Source organism: Chinchilla lanigera, unplaced genomic scaffold (assembly GCF_000276665.1).
Source record: "Chinchilla lanigera isolate Chin_1 unplaced genomic scaffold, ChiLan1.0 scaffold00097, whole genome shotgun sequence".
In the NCBI taxonomy this organism is placed as follows: Eukaryota; Metazoa; Chordata; class Mammalia; order Rodentia; family Chinchillidae; genus Chinchilla; species Chinchilla lanigera.
In genome coordinates this window covers 613241-635377 of record NW_004955498.1, presented here as the reverse complement: position 1 = coordinate 635377, position 22137 = coordinate 613241, and the positions used below count along the sequence as shown (strand labels likewise).

The 22137-nt window shown below is 36.1% G+C and overlaps 1 protein-coding gene across 1 annotated transcript in view; it reads right to left on the bottom strand.

The window, feature by feature from the left end:
* Fmr1nb (fragile X mental retardation 1 neighbor) overlaps window positions 1–22137 on the bottom strand; it is a 31569-nt gene that overhangs the window by 7634 nt on the left and 1798 nt on the right. Inside the window, exons 2-4 of the mRNA XM_005406393.1 lie at window positions 11882–11989; window positions 8071–8202; window positions 5757–5853 (exon numbers count right to left, since the gene is read on the bottom strand). Coding sequence (XP_005406450.1) covers window positions 5757–5853; window positions 8071–8202; window positions 11882–11989 — 337 coding nt within the window. The remainder of the gene's footprint in view (window positions 1–5756; window positions 5854–8070; window positions 8203–11881; window positions 11990–22137) is intronic.

Genomic DNA, 22137 nt, shown 5'->3' with positions numbered 1-22137 from the left:
TAAAGTAAACTCATCCATGAAATGGCTGGCAAACGCAAAATTAGAACACAGGTCTTTTTAAATGTTCTTTCTACCACATACTTCTAACATTCTCTGGCAAGCGAGGACTTGGGCTTTGGGAAACAACCACAGCTGAGAAAACAAAGAAAAGCAGAGTAAAATGGATCAGAATGGCAAGAAAACAATGAACTTCAAGGGAGGAACGTTTGAAGAGAGCAGTCAACAGCGTACTATGTGACAAAAAGGTCAAGTTGGAAATTGAGAAAAGGCCACTACATTTTGCAATGAAGTTATTAGTCCTTGGCAACAAACTGTTCTTTTTAGTAATACGTACTACTCCAGAATTCTGTGAAAATGCTGCCTTGGGAGTCCTTGCAATGGAACAACTCACACATATAAATCCACACATAATAAGGTTTTCCTATTATGTTAGTAACTAAATTTCCTTGAACAAGGTCCATGAAGAACTGTCTTTATACGAATTTCAAATCTGTTGTGACTCAAAAAGTTTGAATTTGTGCATATTCTCATCTGATATATTTTATCAAAGTTCTTGCAATACAGTTGTACTTTTAAAATTCATAGATTGCATTACCATCTTCTAAATTCATACATATAAAATTCTAAGAACTTCAAACCTTCCAGCAGTTGGTTAATTCCTGCATAAAGCTTTTCAAAGTAACACTGCTAATTATATCAAACAGTGTAAAGAAACACAAACATGGTGATATAGAAATGTAAATGTCTAGTTTTAAAATTCAACAGGTGATGATTTTTAGGCAATTTTTGACACCCTGATTCCCAGTTCTTCACCTGCTATTCTCAAAAAATAAGTAGCTTTAAGACCACCAGCATAATGAAAAGCACAAAAAAATAATGAAAAGCACATTATAATACAGAGAATCATGCAGCAGTTTGTGTAAAGGAAGAAATTTTCAGTAACAGCCATCTGGAAAGCAGCAACATTGAAAAGTGTATGGGAAATGCACTTTTTATATTATCTGTCTACAGTCTTAAAAACCATGGCTTTTTTATTAGTCAAAAGAAAACTGTTTTTTAAATTTTCAGACTAGGTTTTGAATTTTTCTAAATTCAGAGTTACAAATTCAATCTGGTAGAAGAGCGTGAAAACGCACATCATCTGAGTTTAACAGATGATGTGTATTATAATGTTTGAGTTGTACTACCTTACCAAGGCTATGCACACATACAAGTGGCATATCCCTATGTAATACACAGATGTTTAACCGGCATATGTATCCCGACTTAAATGTTATCTAGAAGCAGAAAAAGATTAGAAAGTAAATTTATCATCTGAGTCCACTGTCAATGGCACTCTATTGCTGTAATAAGAACAATTTAGCCACTCTCCTTCACCTCCCTCTCCCTAGAACCCTAATCCTCTGCTTCCTTTTGTCCCCATCCATCTGATCTTTTCCTTCCTTCTCTAAGTAAATCTTAAGCCCATCAGTGACACTTAAACCTAATGAAGCTTCTGATCCCTATTAATGAAGGTAAAAATAGAACGTATGTAACCTTGAGGGTGCCATGAATTTCAAAACACATCTTGTACACAAGTTTAATGAAGTTATTAGTGGCAAATTCTTAGAAAGCTTTTCACTTATGCTCTCTCTTCCCTTTTGCATATGCACAACCAGCTCACATCACCTTGAGTTCACTGTGTGCTTAAGTTCGTACCACATCTGAATTCAAGTCCACTACAGTAAACTAGAGATTCAGTGAGATATTATTCCAGGGATAAACTTCAGCCACTTCTCCTTAGAAATGACAGGCAGTTAAGGGGTCTATTGTTAGAAGATGCATATTTGAATGTAATGAATTCTGTGGAAAGGTCCCTCTTCGTCCAACTCAAATATTCTCCTCCCTTCAAACTCCAGATCAAACAGCACCTCTACCACAGAACCTGCCTGCCCTCTCCCACTCACCCTGATTGCCAATGCTTAAAAACTTGTGTAAGCGACTGCTGCCACTCATTTCAGTCCTTATTTATAGTCCATCTTAAATTGTTATCTAAAAGTGTCAGGTTTGAGATTTGCTTAATGTAGATTTAAGCTTCTTAAAAGTAGGACTTCTGTATCCTCTACCTTACCTAGGACAAGCACATACTAAATGAATATGGTCAACTGAGGAAAGGATGAAAGAGTCACCAAAATAGTGAAGTACATTTGGTTCTAGGAAATGTTTTCATCTCTCCCATCTGCTCAAATTACTTCTCATTTTCCATCTCTCCAACTCTTGCCGGTTGCTATTTCTTTAGGTGATCTGTAAATAAAAGGCACTGTGCAAACTGCAGAGGGATTTGCGACCTCCCTTGTTTGGGGGCTTGCAACGGAAGGCCAAGAGGACAACTACACTGGGATTCTCCTCATGGCATGCTCAAGTATTGAAAGACAGAACCTGGCAGAAGAGACATATAGGTACCTTCCAATGCCAACAGAGACTCAGATCATGGTACTGTAAATCTGCCTCTAGCTTTTAGGTCCTCTAATTTAGACAAACAGCCATCTGGCTTCTTTATTTTCCTTTTTTCTCCAGTACTGGGGCTTAAGTCTAGGGCCTTCACACTAAGCTACAGCTCTAGCCCTTTTTAGTTTTTATGTATTTATTTTATTTTGAGACAGGGTATTGCCAAGTTGCCATATGGGGTTCAATCTTAAAATCTTTCTCAGTCTCCCAGAGCATGCACCACCACATGAGTCTTTCTTTTCCTTTTTTAACTGCCATATATTTATTTTACTACAGCATGTATGTATCTTTTATGGCATTATTTTACCTACTCTAAAATTTTATCTACCTCTGTTTTTGTCTGAAATAAAGAACAGGAAGTGAGTTAAGGGACTGGCATCAGGAGATATCTTGTCCCATTCAAGGGGAGTTTAACAGCCTTTTGGCTCTACTTAGCTCCTTGTTCAGTATCAAGGATAGGATCTCCATTATCATACCATCCTTGCCTCTAAAATCAGTTTACTGCAAAAGGCTCACACTGACCTATCTACCCTCAGCCACTGTTCTTGGTAACTGAGCTGAATGTCAAGCTGAAAGTGTCACCTGCTCCAGGATCTCGTCAAGCAGCTCAAGATGACAGAAAAAATATACTGCTCCTACACAAAAAAGCAAAATAAACAAAACATAGTAAACCAAAATACATGCTATTCAATATATATACCTGCTCACAGAGTTTATATCACTAAAGTGATTTGTATTATATAGAAAAAATAAAATATATTCTTATCGGGATAATCCTTTGGATTTCATTTAATGGAAAAAATCCAGTGGACCTAAACATCCCCGTAAACCTTGTTCACAGAGACATTACACTGGAGCCATGATGAAATTATTATGCCAAGCTTATTATCCCAATCTTAATTGCATGGCATGTCAGCCACCAAATTCTAGGAAATATTTCACTTTTATTTATAGGCAATTTTAATGTGCAAACAAACTTTAAGGGAAAAAGGCTCAAAAATCCTACTCTGACTCCCAATCACTTGGGAAAGGAAAAAAAAAGAGAAAAAGCGGAGGAACAGATATTATTCTCTCAGACTAGAAAGTTCACTAAAATCTGAAACAAAGTTGTCATATACAAACTGGAGTGGCTGAAATGCTATAACCCAACAGTGGATTCAAAATAGTTTATTACTTCAACAGATGAAAGGATAAAGAAAATTTGGTATTTATACACAATGTGGTACTACTCTACCATAAAGAAGGATAAACTTGAGTCATTTGTAGGAAAATGGATGCAACTTGAGACCATAATGTTAAGTGAAGTAACTCAGACACACAAGCTTAAATATTGCATGGTTTCTCTTATACAAAAACAACTCACTCTCTTTCTTCTCATGTATGTATGTACGTATGTATGTAAGTAAAAAGACAGTAATAGGAAAAAAAGAGAAAAAAGGTATTATAATCCAGCATGGACAATGTATCTGAAAGTACCCTGACTTAGGACTTAGTACAGTTGTCTTACATGTTGTATATGCTCTTTGGCTTACTACTCTGCTTTTCAAACTGTAAATATGATAACTTTATAAGGTCTTATGAAGAAATTAATCTGATGCTGGAAATATAAAAAGAGGTAGAGGGAAGCGAAAGGAAAGAATTGAAATGTGTTATGTATAGTTACCAATTCCCTACAGTGAGTGTAATTACTATGCACTGCAAACATTACTAATAAAAGTCAGAAAACCCACAATGGGTTATTAAATTGATGTAAACAAAGACCTAATGATCTTATGGAAAATAAGGTAATGTATATAGTCTAAATCTTATAGTGAAACCTAATCAATTTTTGGTAGCTCAAGTATTTTTCCATTAACCTCAATAAAGGTCAAAGACGCTTAATCTTCAACAGGCACATTCTCTGTTAAATTCCCAGAGAACTTACAGAAGTGCTTATAGTCAGGGTTGTGGCAGTGCTCACCCTGCACCTGCACAAACCTGACAGTGGATTTATCCTCAGTGTTTGTGCCCCAAGTGCCTCACACCTCTTACTCTCATCCTGGCTCTGCTCTGGAACTCCACACCCACTCTGTCCCAGTAGCTGGGGAGACACTGTATTAAGAATAAACAAATTTGGAAACATCAAGATAGTAGTCCACTGGTACTTTATGTAAGACCCCAAGAAGATATCCTGCACAACTTGGGCTTGAAGGCAAACCAAGGTGTTAAAGACTCAATGGTAGGTACATATACAAGATAGTTAAGATAGCTATGGTACTAATTTCTCTTAGTTCATTGAAAACTTAGGTTTGTGCTAATGTTGTTTGGACAATTAAATGCTGATATCTTCTACTCTTAACTAATTTAAATATAACAATACACAATGTATTAACCATTGTTACCCTCCTATCACATTGTTTTGGAATTTTTTTGTTTTTTTTTTTTTTCTTTAAAATTAAAAAAAGACTCAATGGTAGAAGACCATTAAAGACCAATGGCAAGCCAGACATAGTAGTGCATGCATATCATCCCAGCTACTCAAACGGTTAAAGCAAGATGACAATTTCAAGGACAGCCTGGGCAATTCAGCAAGACCCTGTATCAAAACTGAAAACAAAATTAAAAGCACTGAAGATGCAGTTCAGTGACAGAGCATTTGCTTAGCAGGCACCTGGCCTTTGGTTCCATCCCAGTACGGTAACAGTGGCAAGAACAGCAGAAATGGCAAATGACACAATGGAACGTAACACTCTCAGGAATCTCTCTGATATTAGCTTAATAGCCACCCACAAGCCACACACCTCCAGTTTGCTGATTTATCATTCTTTCTACTTTAGGTTTTGTTTGATGAGGAGATTTACAGGCTTTATGCAAGAGGATGTCCTGAATTTGGGGGAAAGTAAAATAACATGCTTTAAAAAAATATTACTATCACTTGCCTGGTGTCAAGGCACACACCTGTAGCACTCTAAGATTACAAATTCCCAAATTTAAGCCCAGCCTCAGTAATTCAGTCACTTAGCAAGACTCTGACTGCAAATAAGAAATAAAAAAGACTGGGAAAATAGCTCAATGCAAAGGCCCTGGGTCCAATTCCTAGTACCCCAAAAGTAAACAGAACACAACACCAATATGGTAATTCCATTTAAGATTTTTCCAAACCACCTTCCTTTCAACAAAAGGATCCTAAACGTAATTCTTCTATTTCAGAATCATCTCAAGAAATGTGTCTACACACAAATATCTACATATAATCAGAAATTAACAAATAGAAGTTAATGTTTGCCTACCTCCTCTGCCAAAGACAGCAGCAACAAATGGGCAGACTTCCCAGGAGTAACAAGCTGCTCATACAAAGCCCAAATAGCCGGATCATCTGCACAGGCTCTGTTGGTTAAATTATAATCTGTTACTTTTATGACTTAAGCAAGGGAAGCAAGTATGAGCACTTTCATAAAGTCTTTACAAAAATCTATCAGTTATTAAAGTACAGTGAGAACTTTCTTATATGACAGGTGAAAATTCTTACTGCTCCCTAAGTAGGACACATAGTATATACTTCTCCCTATGCCCTAAAGGGTGCATTTTCTGTAGCCATATATTACATGTCCTAGAGTACTTGAGAAGCAAATTAATCTATGAACAGTTAACTTGGTAAAGAGATAGCTTCTTAAATGTTTACTTCCAGATTACAAAACATTAATTTAAACAAGGAATCAAGAATTTGCAGGTAGGTAAGTATATTTTAGTCTCTCATTCATTGGAAAATACATTCTAATATGATTGGGGAATTCTAAGTCACAGTTCAATTTTCCCTGCTAAAAGAACCAAATGTCTCTTCACACATAATATAAAGACTAAACTGATGAATTATAAATACCAAGTGACAATGTCAAAACTGTAATACTATATTCATGATCAGGTTTTAGTTTTCCTTATTAATACTGGATGTTCTACAAAGAGCTGTAATTGAATAGGGACTGTATTAACCTAAGATACTGCTTCACATGCATCCTTTTATAGTATTTGTGAGTGCCCTTTCACATCAAATCCATCTGTCATGGGACCAGCTAATAATATGTCCCCACTATCTGAACAAAGGTAACAAAATCAAATACTGTAGTTCTCAGAACTTTGGAAAGAAAAAAATCTTAAGATCATAATTCAAAAACATCAAAACAAACTTACTAAACAGATCTTAACAAAAAATAAAAGTCTACTGCTATATGCCAAGATACTGAAGACCAGATAACTGTGAAGAACCCTACTCAAGAAGCTATGAAGAGAAAAGCAAGCTGAGGCATGCCCAATTGGTATTACTGGGACTCAAAAAAAGATACCCCAAAATGAAGGCTTCAGAAGCAAAACTTCTTTCTGCCCTTTTTCTGCCTTATCTCCTGCTCCCTTCTGCCCTTAAGAAAAAGACACAAAAATCACAACTTCTCTCACGCAGGGCAGCTGATAGAAATGAAAACCCCTTTCCCTAAAGCAAGCCATAAGCCTAAAAATATTACTTTTATCATCTTCTACCTTTCTGTCTCAGTGCTGGCCATAAAGAAACTCTCTTGTCTGAAGCAGGTCAGAAGATCCCCATTTCAGAAACGATCTTGCCTCATACCCAGGAGGAAGGAATGATGCACAGAAAACTCAAGAAAAGAATCTGAGCATACAGGCCTTGCTGAGTTTCCCCACTGAAGTTTATTAGCACTAAGTCATACTCTTTATGTGCAATCATATCTCTACATGGTAGTCCATACTTGATGAAATATAACCATAAAAATGGACAGCTCACCCTGTATCTTTGAGTATTCAATCTGATGGCTCCTGGGTCACATAAAATTATGGTCAAATAAATTTCTTATGCTCTTCACTTATTAATCAGTTTTGCAATAGAGCTGTCAACCATGACTTTTTATGAGCATGAAAGGGATTATTACCTGTCTTGGTTACTTTTTTCTCGCTGCTGGGACAAAATACCTGACGCAGAAAATTAAGGAAGGAAAGGTTTATTTCGCTTACAGTTCATGGAAGTTTCAGTCCGTACTTGGCAGATTATAAGGCAGAGTGGCACATGCCAACAGCTCAGGCAGCAGAACACAGCTAAGCCGCAAGCACACACCAGGGCAGAATGGGGGAGGAATGTCCCCAAGCAGCTTCTTCCTCTCCCTTACATATGCAAACTATCCACCCCAGGGCGGGTGTAGCTCTCACACCCACAATCATTCAACTCTAATAGCCTACCCCATGGCCGCATGAGGCTTTGGAGGGGACACACAGGCATAAACCATAACATTACCTTTCCTACCTCTAAGTATCTTTCCCAGGCATTGAAGGTTACACATCATTGATCCTAGAACTCTTGAGACAAAAGGCAGACAGTGACTAAAACAAAAGAAAAAGTGAAACTAATTCTGAATGGTCACAATACCTCCACTAAGCAGAAACTGCTCGTGAATAGAGAGGCCTGATTACCTCAGGACAGCACTGCTTCAGGGCCAAGAGCTCTCTCAAAGTGTTAAGCTGAGATTTCCAAATGTGAACTTATACCACTGTAACCTGTTTACTCAATTTCTAAAAACAGAAAATAAGTGAAGATGAACTTACTATTTATTAATGGGATAAAGCAGGTCCCGGTCCCAGGTGAAAAACAGCATTTGGATGTCAAACACTCCAACTCAGTAGGGTTCAGCAGCCCGTTGCAAGCCTTTACCTCTTGGTTCTCCTTTACAGTGCAGGCTTTTAGAAACAGAAAACCAAGGAAGACGATTCAGCATGATTAATAAGCACTCTGCCTAATTAATTAACACAATGCAAAAAGGAGAAAAATATTTCAGGTGGTACACTGAAAAGATTGAATGACACACAAATAATGACTAAGGCTGAAAAGTAAGAGTGAAAATAAGAAAATAAAGAGTTAAAAATTACCACAGTTACTTAACATCACATTTTTAATTCTAGATGAACTAGAGAAAAATACAAATTGTCAACAAATCATTGATAATAAAAATATTAAAATAAATAAAAAGACAATAATGATGAGCTGAATGGTGGTGTCGTAATTTGTATCTACATGTCTCCCCAAATCCTATGTGCTCATAGGTGGAGATTTGGGGAAGAGACTGAATCATAGTGCATGATGCTCATCAGTCTATGTCCCTCCCGCCTCCCTTATCTCCCTCTCTGCTTCCACGCCATGAGTTGTTGCTTCTCTGCCATGCCACCCTGCCTTGGAGCTAGCTGACTATGAAGTAAAACAAACTGTGGGCCAAAATAAATCTTTCCTCCTCAGAATTTGGGTGTTGGGTACTGTGTCTCAGCAATGAAAAAGCAACTCAAACAGGTGGCAATGTAAACATAACACAAAACGAGTTAAACAAGCCAAATATCTTTAAAACCAACACTTCATTAAAGTGATACCACAGATATCCTCTCATTTACTTTTATTAAGGTATAGAAATTCACTAAATGTGTGAGGATGCTGAAATAAAAACTCCACAGTTTACTGCTGGAGAGTAAGGTAAATGGTAGTTTCTGAACTACTTCTGGTGAGACTACTTATCGTATAGGCACTAGAAAATATTTTAAGATTCTTCCACCTGTCCTTAAAGTTTTGATTCTATACTTTTAAATAACCAATAATGTATGATATGAACACCAAGACCTGATGCAACTGCAATAAACTTACATGTATCTGAATCTAAAACACTTCCAACTTTAAATAGGTGATTTCTTTAAAAAAAAAGGATCCTGCTTTTTGTAAGAGAAATAAAAAAGGCCAATATCAGATTTTTATTCAGAAAAGAAAACGTCCTACAGAACGTCTGAAGGTCAAAAGAGATTCAGTTCAATCATCTATACCACCAGCAACTATAGACTTTTAAAAGTAATAACTGATGTATTAGAATCACTCTGAAGTGCTTCAACCTCAGAAAGGAACAACAGAATTGTTTTAAGCATATTTAACCCCTTGGTACATTTTATTCTGTAGGATTTCTGTTCTTTAAAGATAAGCAAGACCTGAAGCTAAAGTAAAAGCAGTGGTAATAACTCATTAGGCATCTATTTGGGCCAGCGACTTTATTTACACACATTACTACTAATTTTTATAGCAAACTTCCAAACTTGAGTTTTATAACCTCCATTTTAAAAGTAGTAAGAATTAACATGTGTTACATACATATACTGACTCCTCACAATGAATGTAATCATTATGTACTGCCAACATGCACTAACAAAAATTAAAAACTTAAAAACAAACAAAAAAAAATAAAAGGAAATAAAGAACCCAAGTAACTTGTACATGGTCACACATTTAATGCAGTACAAGTTGGCTGAGGTATTTCCCAAGCATTTTAGACATGTGAGTTTATCTTACTTTGTTTTTATATATTCTAAGCAGTCTATTCTTCAATTCTAGGCCCAGAGTGGTCCACCTCCTCCAACAGGGACTGTATCTGAAGTAGTACTCAGTTTAGTTCTGAGTGTCACATACCCAGTAAAGTGTGACATTAGTCAGCACCCAGTCAGAGATGAGGTGATTTATTGCCATCATCATTGTTCAAGTACTACTTGCCAGGAATGCTAAAGACGAAGTTTTAATCATGGAAGAAACTGGTCTAGATAATTTCTACAGTCTCTTCCAATGCTGAACTTTTTATTTTACACATAAACTCCATCTGATGGACTTTATGCTAGATATTTAACTAACTTTCAAATTACGAAGATATAATTGTATTTTATCTTGTTACTTGTAGTTTTAAAAAACAGAGCAGAGCGACTTCATCAATTTTAGATACACAATTTTATCTAAAGAGAAAAAGGATCATATGACCTCTCAAGTTCCCCTGCCACTGTCTCAGTTATTTTAATCTGCAAGAGACAGGTATTTCACAAACAACAGTATAACGATAAAACAACATACTCTTTTTATGTTTAAGTGATAATACTGTGCATTTTCAATTACCTGAGAGGAAGAAGTGATGAAAATGTTTCACTCTTTATGAACCTGTAGTTATTATCTTTTTAACTGACAAATAATTTACACATCTGTGGGGTAAACTGTGATATTTCAATATATGTATGCACTGTGTAATGATCAGATCAGGGTAGCTAGTGTATCTATCACCTTACACATTTATCATTTCTTTCTGTTGGGACATTCAAAATCCTATTAGTTATTCTGTAGTTATTCTCTCTAAAAAAGACAATGTCTATACTTGAGAAATATTGAACCTCTGTTTTAAAAGATTTGAACTGATCTAGATTAGGTGCTTCTATTAGAACAGATTTTGTTGGAAAAACTTATTTCACAGAGTTGACTTTTACTCAATTTACTGGTTTTGGTTAGCAAAACATGGGGAAATAGTTATCTTAAAAAGATTATTTTTAAATGTGGGTTAAGTGTTTATATAAAGTAGTAATGTAGGTAAGTTTGTAACCATTTATATCTGCTATATGCATAAGCTCTAAATTGTGATCTACTGTTAATACCAACTTTGATACTCAATAATTCTTTTTGTCTATACAACAAAACAGCTTCTTAGATTTCTTTTTTCAATTTGAACATGGCAGTAATTTACTGAAAGAACTCATTTATTTTGCTTTTTTTCATTGGTAGTAGGTACAATGATTAGTTTACATTTGAAGAAACCAGAAAAACATGAAGAGATTTATACAAGGTCACAGAAAAATCCAGGGCTAGGGTCTGGAATTAAAATGGATATAATTTTGTGCTTACATGCATACATCACATTTTGTCGGAATAAATTCTTCATGATTTTGAATAAAAGTTTTAACTGGGTAATTCACATACTTCAAATTATATGAAGCCTCTCCTTGAAAGGGCGCCACATGCTATACAAAACGAAACAAGTTTATTTGTGGTTAATAAATCTCTCAAGGGTCGTCATATGCTTGATAAACACATTATCAAGAATCACAGAAAGATTATGTGACTTAAAACCTAGACTTATTATTAAAACAGATGGGAGAACATCTGGCATATTTCATAATATATGCCATACAATATCATGCTTAATGTCACAGAAGGTATCAACTTCACAATACTGGGTCAGTGATTAAATTGCAGGCAATGCCATTTAGGTAAAATTGTGAAAGCATTAAATATTTGTGAAAGGAAAGTATTTCATAAAGAATTTAAAAATCTATGGAACGCTTTGTAAATACTGTCTTGGTTCACCCTCACAATTTTTTGTGGAAAATACCTTGATTTTAGAGATGTAGACACTGAGGTTCAGGGAGATTATCTTGCCTAAGGCAATGGGCAGAGTCAGGATTCAAACTCAGGTCTGTCCCATTTCAATGCTGATGCACCAGGCTTCCTTATAAATATTTAAACACTGTTTTTAAAACAAGGACATTAAGAGGGGATGAAAAAAATCAAACAAAAACATACTTGTTGGAAAGAAAAACTTGTACAGGATTTCCATAAGTGTTTTTTTCAGAGACTGGCCATTAACTTCCCCTGGGGTAACTTCAGTTGGAGATACCGATTCCGTAAGTCCTGAAGAAGAAATAAAATTATTAATCTCAGCATAAAAAGTATTCATCATTTTAAACAACCTTGTAATAGTAACAAACTTTGCTTAATTATGAAAAGTCTAGTAGCTGATACATTCTATATTTTAATCTTATAATAGCTTAGGTATTATTCATAATCAGAATGTGATTCTTCTTTGAAACTAAAAAAGTATTAAATGTACACATAAAACTATAGGTTGACAAATTCCACTGTTGCCCTGCAAACTGATTTACATTAGTACACTTGCCTCGGACAAACAGCTCTGATGTTAGAGGTACACCAATTGACAAACTGGAAACAATATGTGTTCCAATTAAATCACAATCCTGGGGCTGGGGATTTAGCTCAGTGGCACAGCGCCTACCTGGCTAGCGCAACATCGTGAGTTCGATTCCCGGTACCAGAGAAAAACCAAAAAATAAAATAAAATAAAATAAAAAACAATCCATCACAGAACCTCTTCACAAATATGTTGACCTCCTTATACACATACAGTAAATCCTTCTTACCCTTCTTTCTCACTACTTCAAAGAACCTGTTTTTAGTCTTATTTGCACAATTCCCTTCTATATAAGAGAAAAAAAATTTTAATTTGTACATTTAGTAAAAAATGCGCTTACATCCTGCATACATTTGTGCATAATAAGGAATTTAAACCTTAATCTGGAACACGTTACAAATATTTTTTCAAGGTAATCATTACTTTGCATTTGCTATAGTATTTGGGAAGGTTCTGAAGTTTTAAATCTTTATGTAATAATTTGTATCATCTATTTTATTATTTCTGATTTTCAAGTGATGTTTACAGAGACATTCTACACTGTATACCATCTACCACTTTTGTGATTTCACTTCTTAAAATCTCTATCCTGCTGTATCTTTGGGAGCATATTATGAAGTAAAGATACATTTTTCCAGCTCTCCAAATACTATTTACTAAATCTATCCTTTATACTTTTATTAATGCATATTAATTGTACATATTGAGTACAATGTGATATTTCAACACATGTATACAGCACCTACTGATTCAAATCCCTCTCCTTATAATGTGTTTATATTTGCAGACTTCAAGTTACTCTCTTCCAAATCCTCATAAAAAGTAAATATGATATTGTGAGCTAAAGCAAAAGCAAAAAAAAGTTATTTAAGGAACTGTAGAGACAAAAATGGTACAATTGTGTGGCCACAGAAGCTAAAGATGCTGGAGTAATTCTTGAATAAACCAAACAAAAGCCACTGTTTTCTACCTATTATGTCGTCATATTCTAAGTCTATATAAATCTGTCTTGACTTTTTGTTTCACATTTGTATATGCTGATGCACAATACTACTGTTATAATTTATCTTAGGTTATATTTTAATAACTTATCTGACAACTATTTCATTAGTAGTCTGTTATCAAAATTTTACTTATCAAGATGAAAAAGTTTTTAAATAAACTTTAGGACTATTTTTAAGTCAAAAAACCTAAAAAATGTTTATTGTAATTATGTTCATTTACTTAGTATTCATTCAAAAGCTGTTTATCGTATGTCCTTTATGCCAGGCAAGAATTCAATTATAGTCATTTAGAAAGAACTGATGACCTTATAAAATTTTCTCACTTAAGAACTGTTTCATTTCCCCATTTATTCATCTCATCGCATGACTCTGTATAAGGCTTTATAGTTGTAGTCACACAGGTCCTACATTTTTCTCATATTTCTTCTCAGGTATCATAAATATTTTTTGTTACGTAACTTTGGTCAATTTTATATTTTCTAGCTGATAACTGGTACAGAAGAGCTATTAATTTTTCATGTACTTTTCTAACCTATTCTATAACTTGACTTCTGTTAGTTCTTATTTTCATTCCAGATAGACAGTCATATCATCACTAAATACACAGTTTTGTTTCCTTTCTTTCCAATATTAACAGCTCATCTTTCTTCTGTCATTGTACAACCTGGAATTTCCAAAGCTATGCTGAATAACAGGCATGATAATGGGCATTCTTGAGTCTTTCCTCACTTGTATAATGTGAGCGGCTGATATAAGGCAGATATTCTTTATTAAATAAAAAAAAAACTATTTCTCTAACCATAGCTTATTTCAAATTTTGTGTTGTTTCAGTTTTAACTCATTAGTTAAAACAAGCCTTGACAGGATCTTTGTCTGCACTCCCCTTTGTTTGCTCAGTGCTCCCTCCCTTCCCTGTATTTGTTGCCACGTGATTCAGCACCATCTGAAGTGCTGGCTGGCAGCGTCACATTGAAGCTGGAGTCTCCCTTGTGGTGTCTTCTCTGTAGTTCCTCAAGTACACAGACTAATCCCCCAACTTCGACGTTAGTTCAGAGGGCCCTGATCTCCAGCCTCCCTAAATCTGAGGGGAAACACAGGTTGTTGGGACTTCTGTCAGTCTTGTCTGGCCTCATTCTTTCAAAGAACCCTCCAAGTTCCTGCCATACAGATAGCAAATGGCAATCTTTAAGGTTTTCCTTAAATGGCTTTTGCCATTATAAGTCTTTCAGTTATTTCAATGGGTATTTGAAATGGAAGAGGCAATTAAAAATTTTCACTCACTGGGCGTGGTGGCACACGCCTGTAATCCCAGCACTCGGGAGGCTGAGGCAGGAGGATCATTGTGAGTTCCAGGCCAGCCTGGGCTACAAAGTGAGCTCAAGGTCAGCCTGAATTGCATAGCGAGACTCTGTCTCAAAAAGACAAAAAAAAAAGAAAATATTTTCAATCATATAAGCATAACCTGTGGTGGTGTGAACAAGTCTTGATCATATTTAACCTGCTTTCTACCTCTTGTTTATTCTCTACTGTAAAACACAATTATATATAAAGTAACTTGAACACTATTTCTCAAAATTGGACATGAGTACCACTAATCGTACATGCGAATTTTTGATGAAATACAGATGAATACCTACAGATATAGTAACTTTTTCTATTTATGTACTTATTTAAAATTGTAGATAATATAATAGTGTATCAAACTTAACCCAAAGGTGACATCATTTTCCATATGGCAAACCATTATAAAGTCTCCTTAAACATCCTTGTCTTTCCTTCCCCAGGGTACTGTCTCCTTTCCTTCATTCCCCCTCTTCTAAGTCTCCCATCAGCCATCCAGCACACAAATGTTTTTCTCAGATCTTCCTCTCCAGCCAAGCAGCCTACAGCCTCTTACTTCTCTTCCATCATTTTTCATATGCAGAATAATTTCATCCTCTTGGCCTCTAATTTGCATCCTTCCATTCATTACCATGCTCAGCAAATAAAACATTATTAGGAGTCAGCTTCCTTAAATAGCAGCAGAATAATGGTAAAGAACTAATTATGTTTCCCTGTCACAAATTATTGTTTTTTTTTAATTTTCCTGTTCCAAAAAATAAAGACTAATACTCTAACACTTCAAAGAAACAGAAAAACCAGATTGAATTTAGAGGGATTCATGACCATGTGGTCTATGCAGCTGTACAGGGCCCCTTCTCTTAGATGGAATACATGCTTGGCTTAATGTTCTGCTATCAACACCTTGAAATCTGCACTGTATCTCTAACAAAGCAGCCTGAATTTTCATTTTGCAAAGTACGCTGCTAGCCCTGCTCTGGGGTAAAGTCTGTCAAATGTGCAACTGAATGACAGCAGGCAAGGAGACAGATTGAGAGCAATGGCTAAAGGTGTCCACTCTGAAAGGGATTTGTGGGATATTAAGTTGAACATCTACCTATAGTGATGCCTTTCTGGGCCTTGGTGTCAAACAGACCTAAGTTTGCATTCTGGCTCTGCCACATACTAGCTGGTGAACTTGGGCAAGTAAACTAAACTTCTCTTTGCCTCAGTTTAATTATCTGTAAAATGGGAATATTTATTTTGAAGGATTAAATGAAGTCATACAGTGTTTAGTACAACATTAAATGAATAAACAATATTGTATGCATATTTCATTGTTTATTGCTGAAAAATTTAAATTTAACAACATTGCTTTGAGGACTTTATTTTGGTAAGTACTACAGTTCTCCTAATATCAAATACAACCAATTTTCCATTTATAATGTTGTGAAAATTTCCTTAAGTATATACATTCATGTAAACAAGTGAGATATTCAAATATGTTATCAAATATGTTATCATATTTGATAACATAAAGAAACTAATTACTGAGTTTTGTCAGTGGTGCCAAAGCAATATGAAAATATTACCTATTAGTCCATCTTTATTTCTCCTTTAAAAATTTTCCTCTGAAAAATGTGGGCAGTAAGAATTGACTCACAGGTTACAGAGAATTGGTAAAGAACTAGGGTAAGACTCCCTGTTCTCAATCTGTTTATCTTCTTATCCTGCATGTCACTGTCCTGTGCCTTCTGTATTAAAATGACCTGAGAAGCAACATGGGTTGGAATCCAAATGACAATACAAACCACATGTATTCCAGGGTTACCTTCAATCACTCAACCTGATTCCTCTTGGGGTATTAAAACCAAGAGAAACCTAGGTACAGTGGTACACAACTATAGTCACAATTACTGGAGGTTAAGGCAGGAGGATCACCAAGTTTGAGACCATCCTGAACAACTTAGCAAGATGATGTCTGAAAACAAAAACAAAAAATTAAAAGAGCTAGAGATGTAGCTCAGTGTGAGACCCTGGGTTGAAAATCTAGTACTTAAGAAAAAATTCTAATAAAACCAAGGGTCTGTCTAAGAATCACAAAAGGAATTGTTACTAGCAGGACTACTGCCTGAGATACTTTTTGTTTTGCTGAGACAAAATATTCAACACCCAAAGCTAGAGTGGGAAAAGTTTATTTCAGCTCACAGTTTGTAGAGGTTTCAATCCATATCAGCTGGTTCCAAAGCAGGGTGGCATAGCAGAGGGACATCACAGAAGAGAAACAGTCCATGGTGTAGAGCCCACCACAGGCAACAACTACCAGCAGAAGCAGAAACAGCCAACAAGCAACAGCTTCTTTCTGTCCCTTTATATTCTATCCAGGCTGTACGCCTATTGATTAGTGCCACACCCACCAAGGGTGGGGACACCCTTAATGCTAGCACCACACACTTAATTCCAGCCACCTCCACCTCTGAAAATCCTCACTTGTGACCACATGAGGCTGTGGAGGAACATTTAAATACAAGCCATAACTCCATACTCTGTTTTCACTATAATTCTGCAGGGCCATGGTGAAATTATTTGATCTCTTGGTGTGTATCGACATGATGCCATAACAAAGTACTATAAACCGGGTGGTTTAAAATATGAAGTTATTGTCTTTTAGTTCTCATGGCTAGAAATCCAAACTCAAAATGTTAGTGACTTGGCTCCTTCTAAGGGCTGTGAGAGAAGGCTTCTGTCCTTGGCTGTCTTCTCGCTATACCTACTCAACACAGTCTTAACTTCTCTTTATATGCATCTGTGTCTGGGACCAAATTTCCTCTGCATAAGGACACTAATCATACTGGGTTAGAGCCCACTACAGATGACCTCGTTTTAATTTGACAGAGAGTAAAAGTAGAGAAAGATCACGGTTCGAGAAGGAGGGAAAAATACCCTCCCAGGCTATGACCGTGGTAAATAGGTTTCACCTCCCAACATCACAGTTAGCGATAAACTCATCTATGGACTAATCCACTAATGAGCATCAGGCCCCTTATCCAGTCATAGTATGCTTGCAGTTTGGTTGCAACGAGATTCTGCAACCAGAATCGTGGCAAGAATTAAGTTGGTGACCTAAATTTCCACTGTAATGCTAATCTTTCCAGCAACCAACCTCTCCTTGGCTCCATCTTTGCAGAATTCAACTTTACAGGAGCTTCCTTTCTGATGAAATTTGAAACTTTTAAAATTATACTTATTGCTATTTTGAGACAGGGTCTTGCTATGTAGTTTAGGCTGGCCTTAAACTCACCATTACTGGCCTCAAACTTGCAGTGATCCTGCAACAGAAAATGCCCCCCAGCCAATCTGTTAGCTGCTCAGGTAACAGTTCCTGTTACAAGTTCCAGTCACCTCTGTCTCCTACAAACGGTTGCCCACTGTGATGCACAGCTAGTCACTATCACAGGTATTGTAAGAACCAATCCCCGACTGACAAGCCATTCTGCCTGTGTACCTCCTGCTTGTTTAATCCCATATAAGCCCTAGACTATCAGAGATCAAGGCTGGATATTTTGGGAATGATCCCGATCACTACCCGTTGATCTAAAATAAATCTGCCTCCAAATCCTGGGTGTCATTTCAGTGTTTCTGCTTGCCATTGCAATCCTCCTGCCTCAGCTTCCTGGGTGCTGAGATTACAAGCACGTGCCAACACCCCCAGATCTAGAACTTTTAAAATTATTTAGCTGTGACTTTTGCCTTTGATTCTTAAGGCCGTGATAGCTAAACCCCCTAACAGTGCCCAAGCCATAGCCTGAATGTTTTGCTGCCTTGAAAATTCATCATACTAGTCTATTGCCCTTAATCTCAGTCTTCTGCAAAGTCTCCAGACATGAGCAAAACGCAGACAAATTTTCTGCTATAGCATCTGCTGATGAAGTCCTCCTTTCCCCTTGAAGTATCTTGAGTCTAGTCCTTACTGGCTACATTACTGTCAACATTCTAGTCTGGACTCTCAACCAGAATCTCCCATCAAGCTAGCCTACAACAGCATTCTAGGGTTGTTTCTCCAGCTGACATGGCCAAACCTTTCCAAACTCTGACCGCAAGTCAGTTCCAAGGGCTTTAGAACCACATAGTCAGGTACCTTCACAGCAACTACCCCTCTTCCGATATATAAAGTTATCTTAGTTACTTTGCCATCACTGAGACACAATACCTGATACAACTCTAAGTAAGAAAGGTACATTGTGTTAAGAGATTTCAGCACATAGTTGGCTGGTTCCAAGGCAAGGAGGTATGGAAGAGGGGCATGTCAGAGGAGAAAAAGCTCATGATATGGAGATAAGAAAAAGAGAGTGATCAAGGGAGGAGAGAGGGAGATAGACTCTTCCGGCCATGCCCCAGGGACCCAGGTCCTTCAACTAGACTTCACCTCCCAACAGCACTTTTAGCTATAAATTCATCAATGAACTAATCCACTGATGAGTATCATGCCTCTATTATCCAATCATCTCCCAAAGCCCCACCTATGAGCACATGTTTTAAGGGGACACCTAGATATAAACCAGAACAAGAGGTTAGGTGAGGTGAAAAGCATTAAGAAAGATAAAGGGTTAAGACTCTGAATGGTGAGGTACAGGAGTACAGTGCTAAGCAGCAGAAATAATGAATAGAAAGCCTTTGGAGACATGAGGAAGGGAAGTCATTCCTGAGGGAAAAAAAAGGAATTTGAAGAGGAAGTAAGGAAATTTAGCATTTTTTGAAGAGAGGTTGGAAAACGACATTTCAAAAGACTTGTAACAAGTAAAATGTTGAAGCACTAATTAAAAACTTCTCAATACAGAAAAGTCCAGGAGGAGATAGCCTCACTGGTGATTTCTACTAAGTATTTAAAGAACTAACATAAATCCTTTTTAAAATCTTCCAAAAAAATAGAAGAGTGAAAACTTAACTCATTCTGAGTCCAGTAACCTGATACCAAAACCAGACAAAGATATAACAAAAACAGAAAATCTATAGGCAAGCATCATTTGAGAATAAAAATGAAAAATTTTTCAACAAAATATTAAAAAATTAAGTGGAAAAGCACATTCAAAGGATTATAAACAATGGTCAAGGGGGTTTATCCTAGGAAGTCAAAGATGGTTCAACATAAACAAATCAATAAATTTAATGCACAACATCAAGAGAACAAAGGGAAAACATATCTCAATTGACGCAGATAAAAACATTTGACATCTAACACTTTCATGTTAAATCACCATGTAAACTATAAATGGAAGGAATCTATCTCAACATGGTTAAGGAACACTTAGGAAAAACCAATAGTAAACAACAAAGATGGAAAGGTTTTCCCTTAAGAGAACAAAGCCCATTTTCACCACTGCTATTCAACAGTGTACTAGAAGTTCTAGCCTGAGCAATTATGAAATCAAAAGAAATAAAATACATCTACATTTGTAAAGGAAGACATAGAATATCTCTATTTACAAATAACATTAATAATATGAATATTGTGTTCAATCCCCAGTACCACAAAGAGAAAAAAGGTAAGTTTAGATTTAGAACATCCAAAAAGAAGTCCACAAAAAACCTACTAGAACTAATAAACAAATTTAGCAATTTTATAGGTTACAAGATCAATACATAAAAATCAGTTGTGGTGCCAGAGACATAGCTCAGTGGCACAGTGCCTGCCTGGCAAGTGCAAGGTCTTGAGTTTGATCTCCTGTACCAAAAAAAAAGCAGTTGTGCTTTTATACACTGGCAATAAACAACCTAAAAGGAAACAAAAACCATTCCATTTACAATAACATTAAAAAGAATAGCATATATCAAAAAATAACCTTAATCTAGAAGGTTAAAACATGTACACTAAAAACTACAGAGAAAGTGGAGGCAATAACTGATGACAACAAAGGAATCTTGTGTTCATGAATCATAAGACTTAATATTGTTAGGATGGCAAAATACTGCTCAAAGTGAGCTACAGAAACCACAACCTTCAAAACTCCAATGACCTTTTTGTAGAAATGGAAAAACTGATTCCCAAATCAATACAGTTAGAAAGGGCTTTTAAATACTGATAAAAATAGCATGGAGAAATTCAAAGATTGGAGAACTCACACATCCCAAATTCTAAACTTGTTATAAAGCTGCCGTGTTCAAAAGATAGATTTGCCACTGGCAAAGAAACAGACATAGAACAAAAGTAAATCCATAAATCTACAGGAAAATGATTTTTGAAAAAGGTTTCATGACCATTTAATAGAGTATGAATAACCCCTTCATAAATAGCTCTAGGACCATTTAATAGGCAATGAAAAATCTCTTCACAGATAGTTCTAGGACAACTGGATATCCACATCCAAAAGAATGAAGCTACACCCCTAACACAAACCATATACAAAAATTAATTCAAAATGAATAGTTCAACTATAAGAACTAAAATCATAACATTCGTTACACACACAAAAAAAGTAATTTTTATGACCTTGGATTTGGCAGTGAATTTTTAGTGGTAAGATCAAAATCCAAACCATCAAATTAAAAATTATTTGGCCCTTATCAAAATCAAAAATTTTTTCACATCAATGGACATTACCAAGAAAATAAAAACAATCTTGAGAATGGGAGGGAATATTTGCAAAATATATTATCTAATACAAAATACATAGCAATTCTTTCAATTCAACAAGACCACATACAATGTATTTTAAAATGACCAAAGGATTTGAAAAGACTTTTCCAAAGATGTAAAAATCGTCAACAACCACATGAAAACATGCTTCATCTCAGTTATTAGGAAACATAAGTCAAAATCATAATAACCTACTTCTCATTTAGTAGGAAGGCTTCAATTAAAAGACAGGGATAAATGCTGGTAACATGGGAACCCTCAAATATTGTTGGTGAAAATGTAAAACTGTTCAAACACTTTGTAAATAAGTCTGAGACTTCCTAAAAAGTTCAAATTTGAGTTCTCATATGACCCAGCAATTCTATTTCTAGAGAATTCAAAGTGTGTCTATATGAGAACTCATAGATGAATATTCACAGCAGCACTGTTTGTAATAGCCCTGAAGTTAAAACAACCTGAATTTGATAAATGGATAAACAAAATGCAGTATATGCTCACAACAGACTACTCTTTGGCCATACAAAGAAGTAAAGCAACTTACAGGCTTGGGAATTGGGAGTTCTTGGTATGGCTATTAATTTGGAGTGGTTAAAATTTTTTCCAAGTAGGTAAGGGTGATAGCTGTACATTTAAGCTTACTGTCTCCTAAACTTTCACTATAAAATACTGCAGTTAATTTCATGTTATACGAATTTCAAACTGATTAAAAGGGGAGAGCCATGGGATGGTTGCATTTTGTTGAGGGAAAGTGAGGAAAAGAAAGCATTTGGGAAGGAAACGCTTCCCAAATTTAAGGAGGGAGTCTCCTGGAAAGCAGCCAGGGAGGACAGGTGTTTGTGCAGGGCAGAAGGAAGAGAAGGACCTGGAGGGCAGGGAGGAGGTGGGAGAGGAG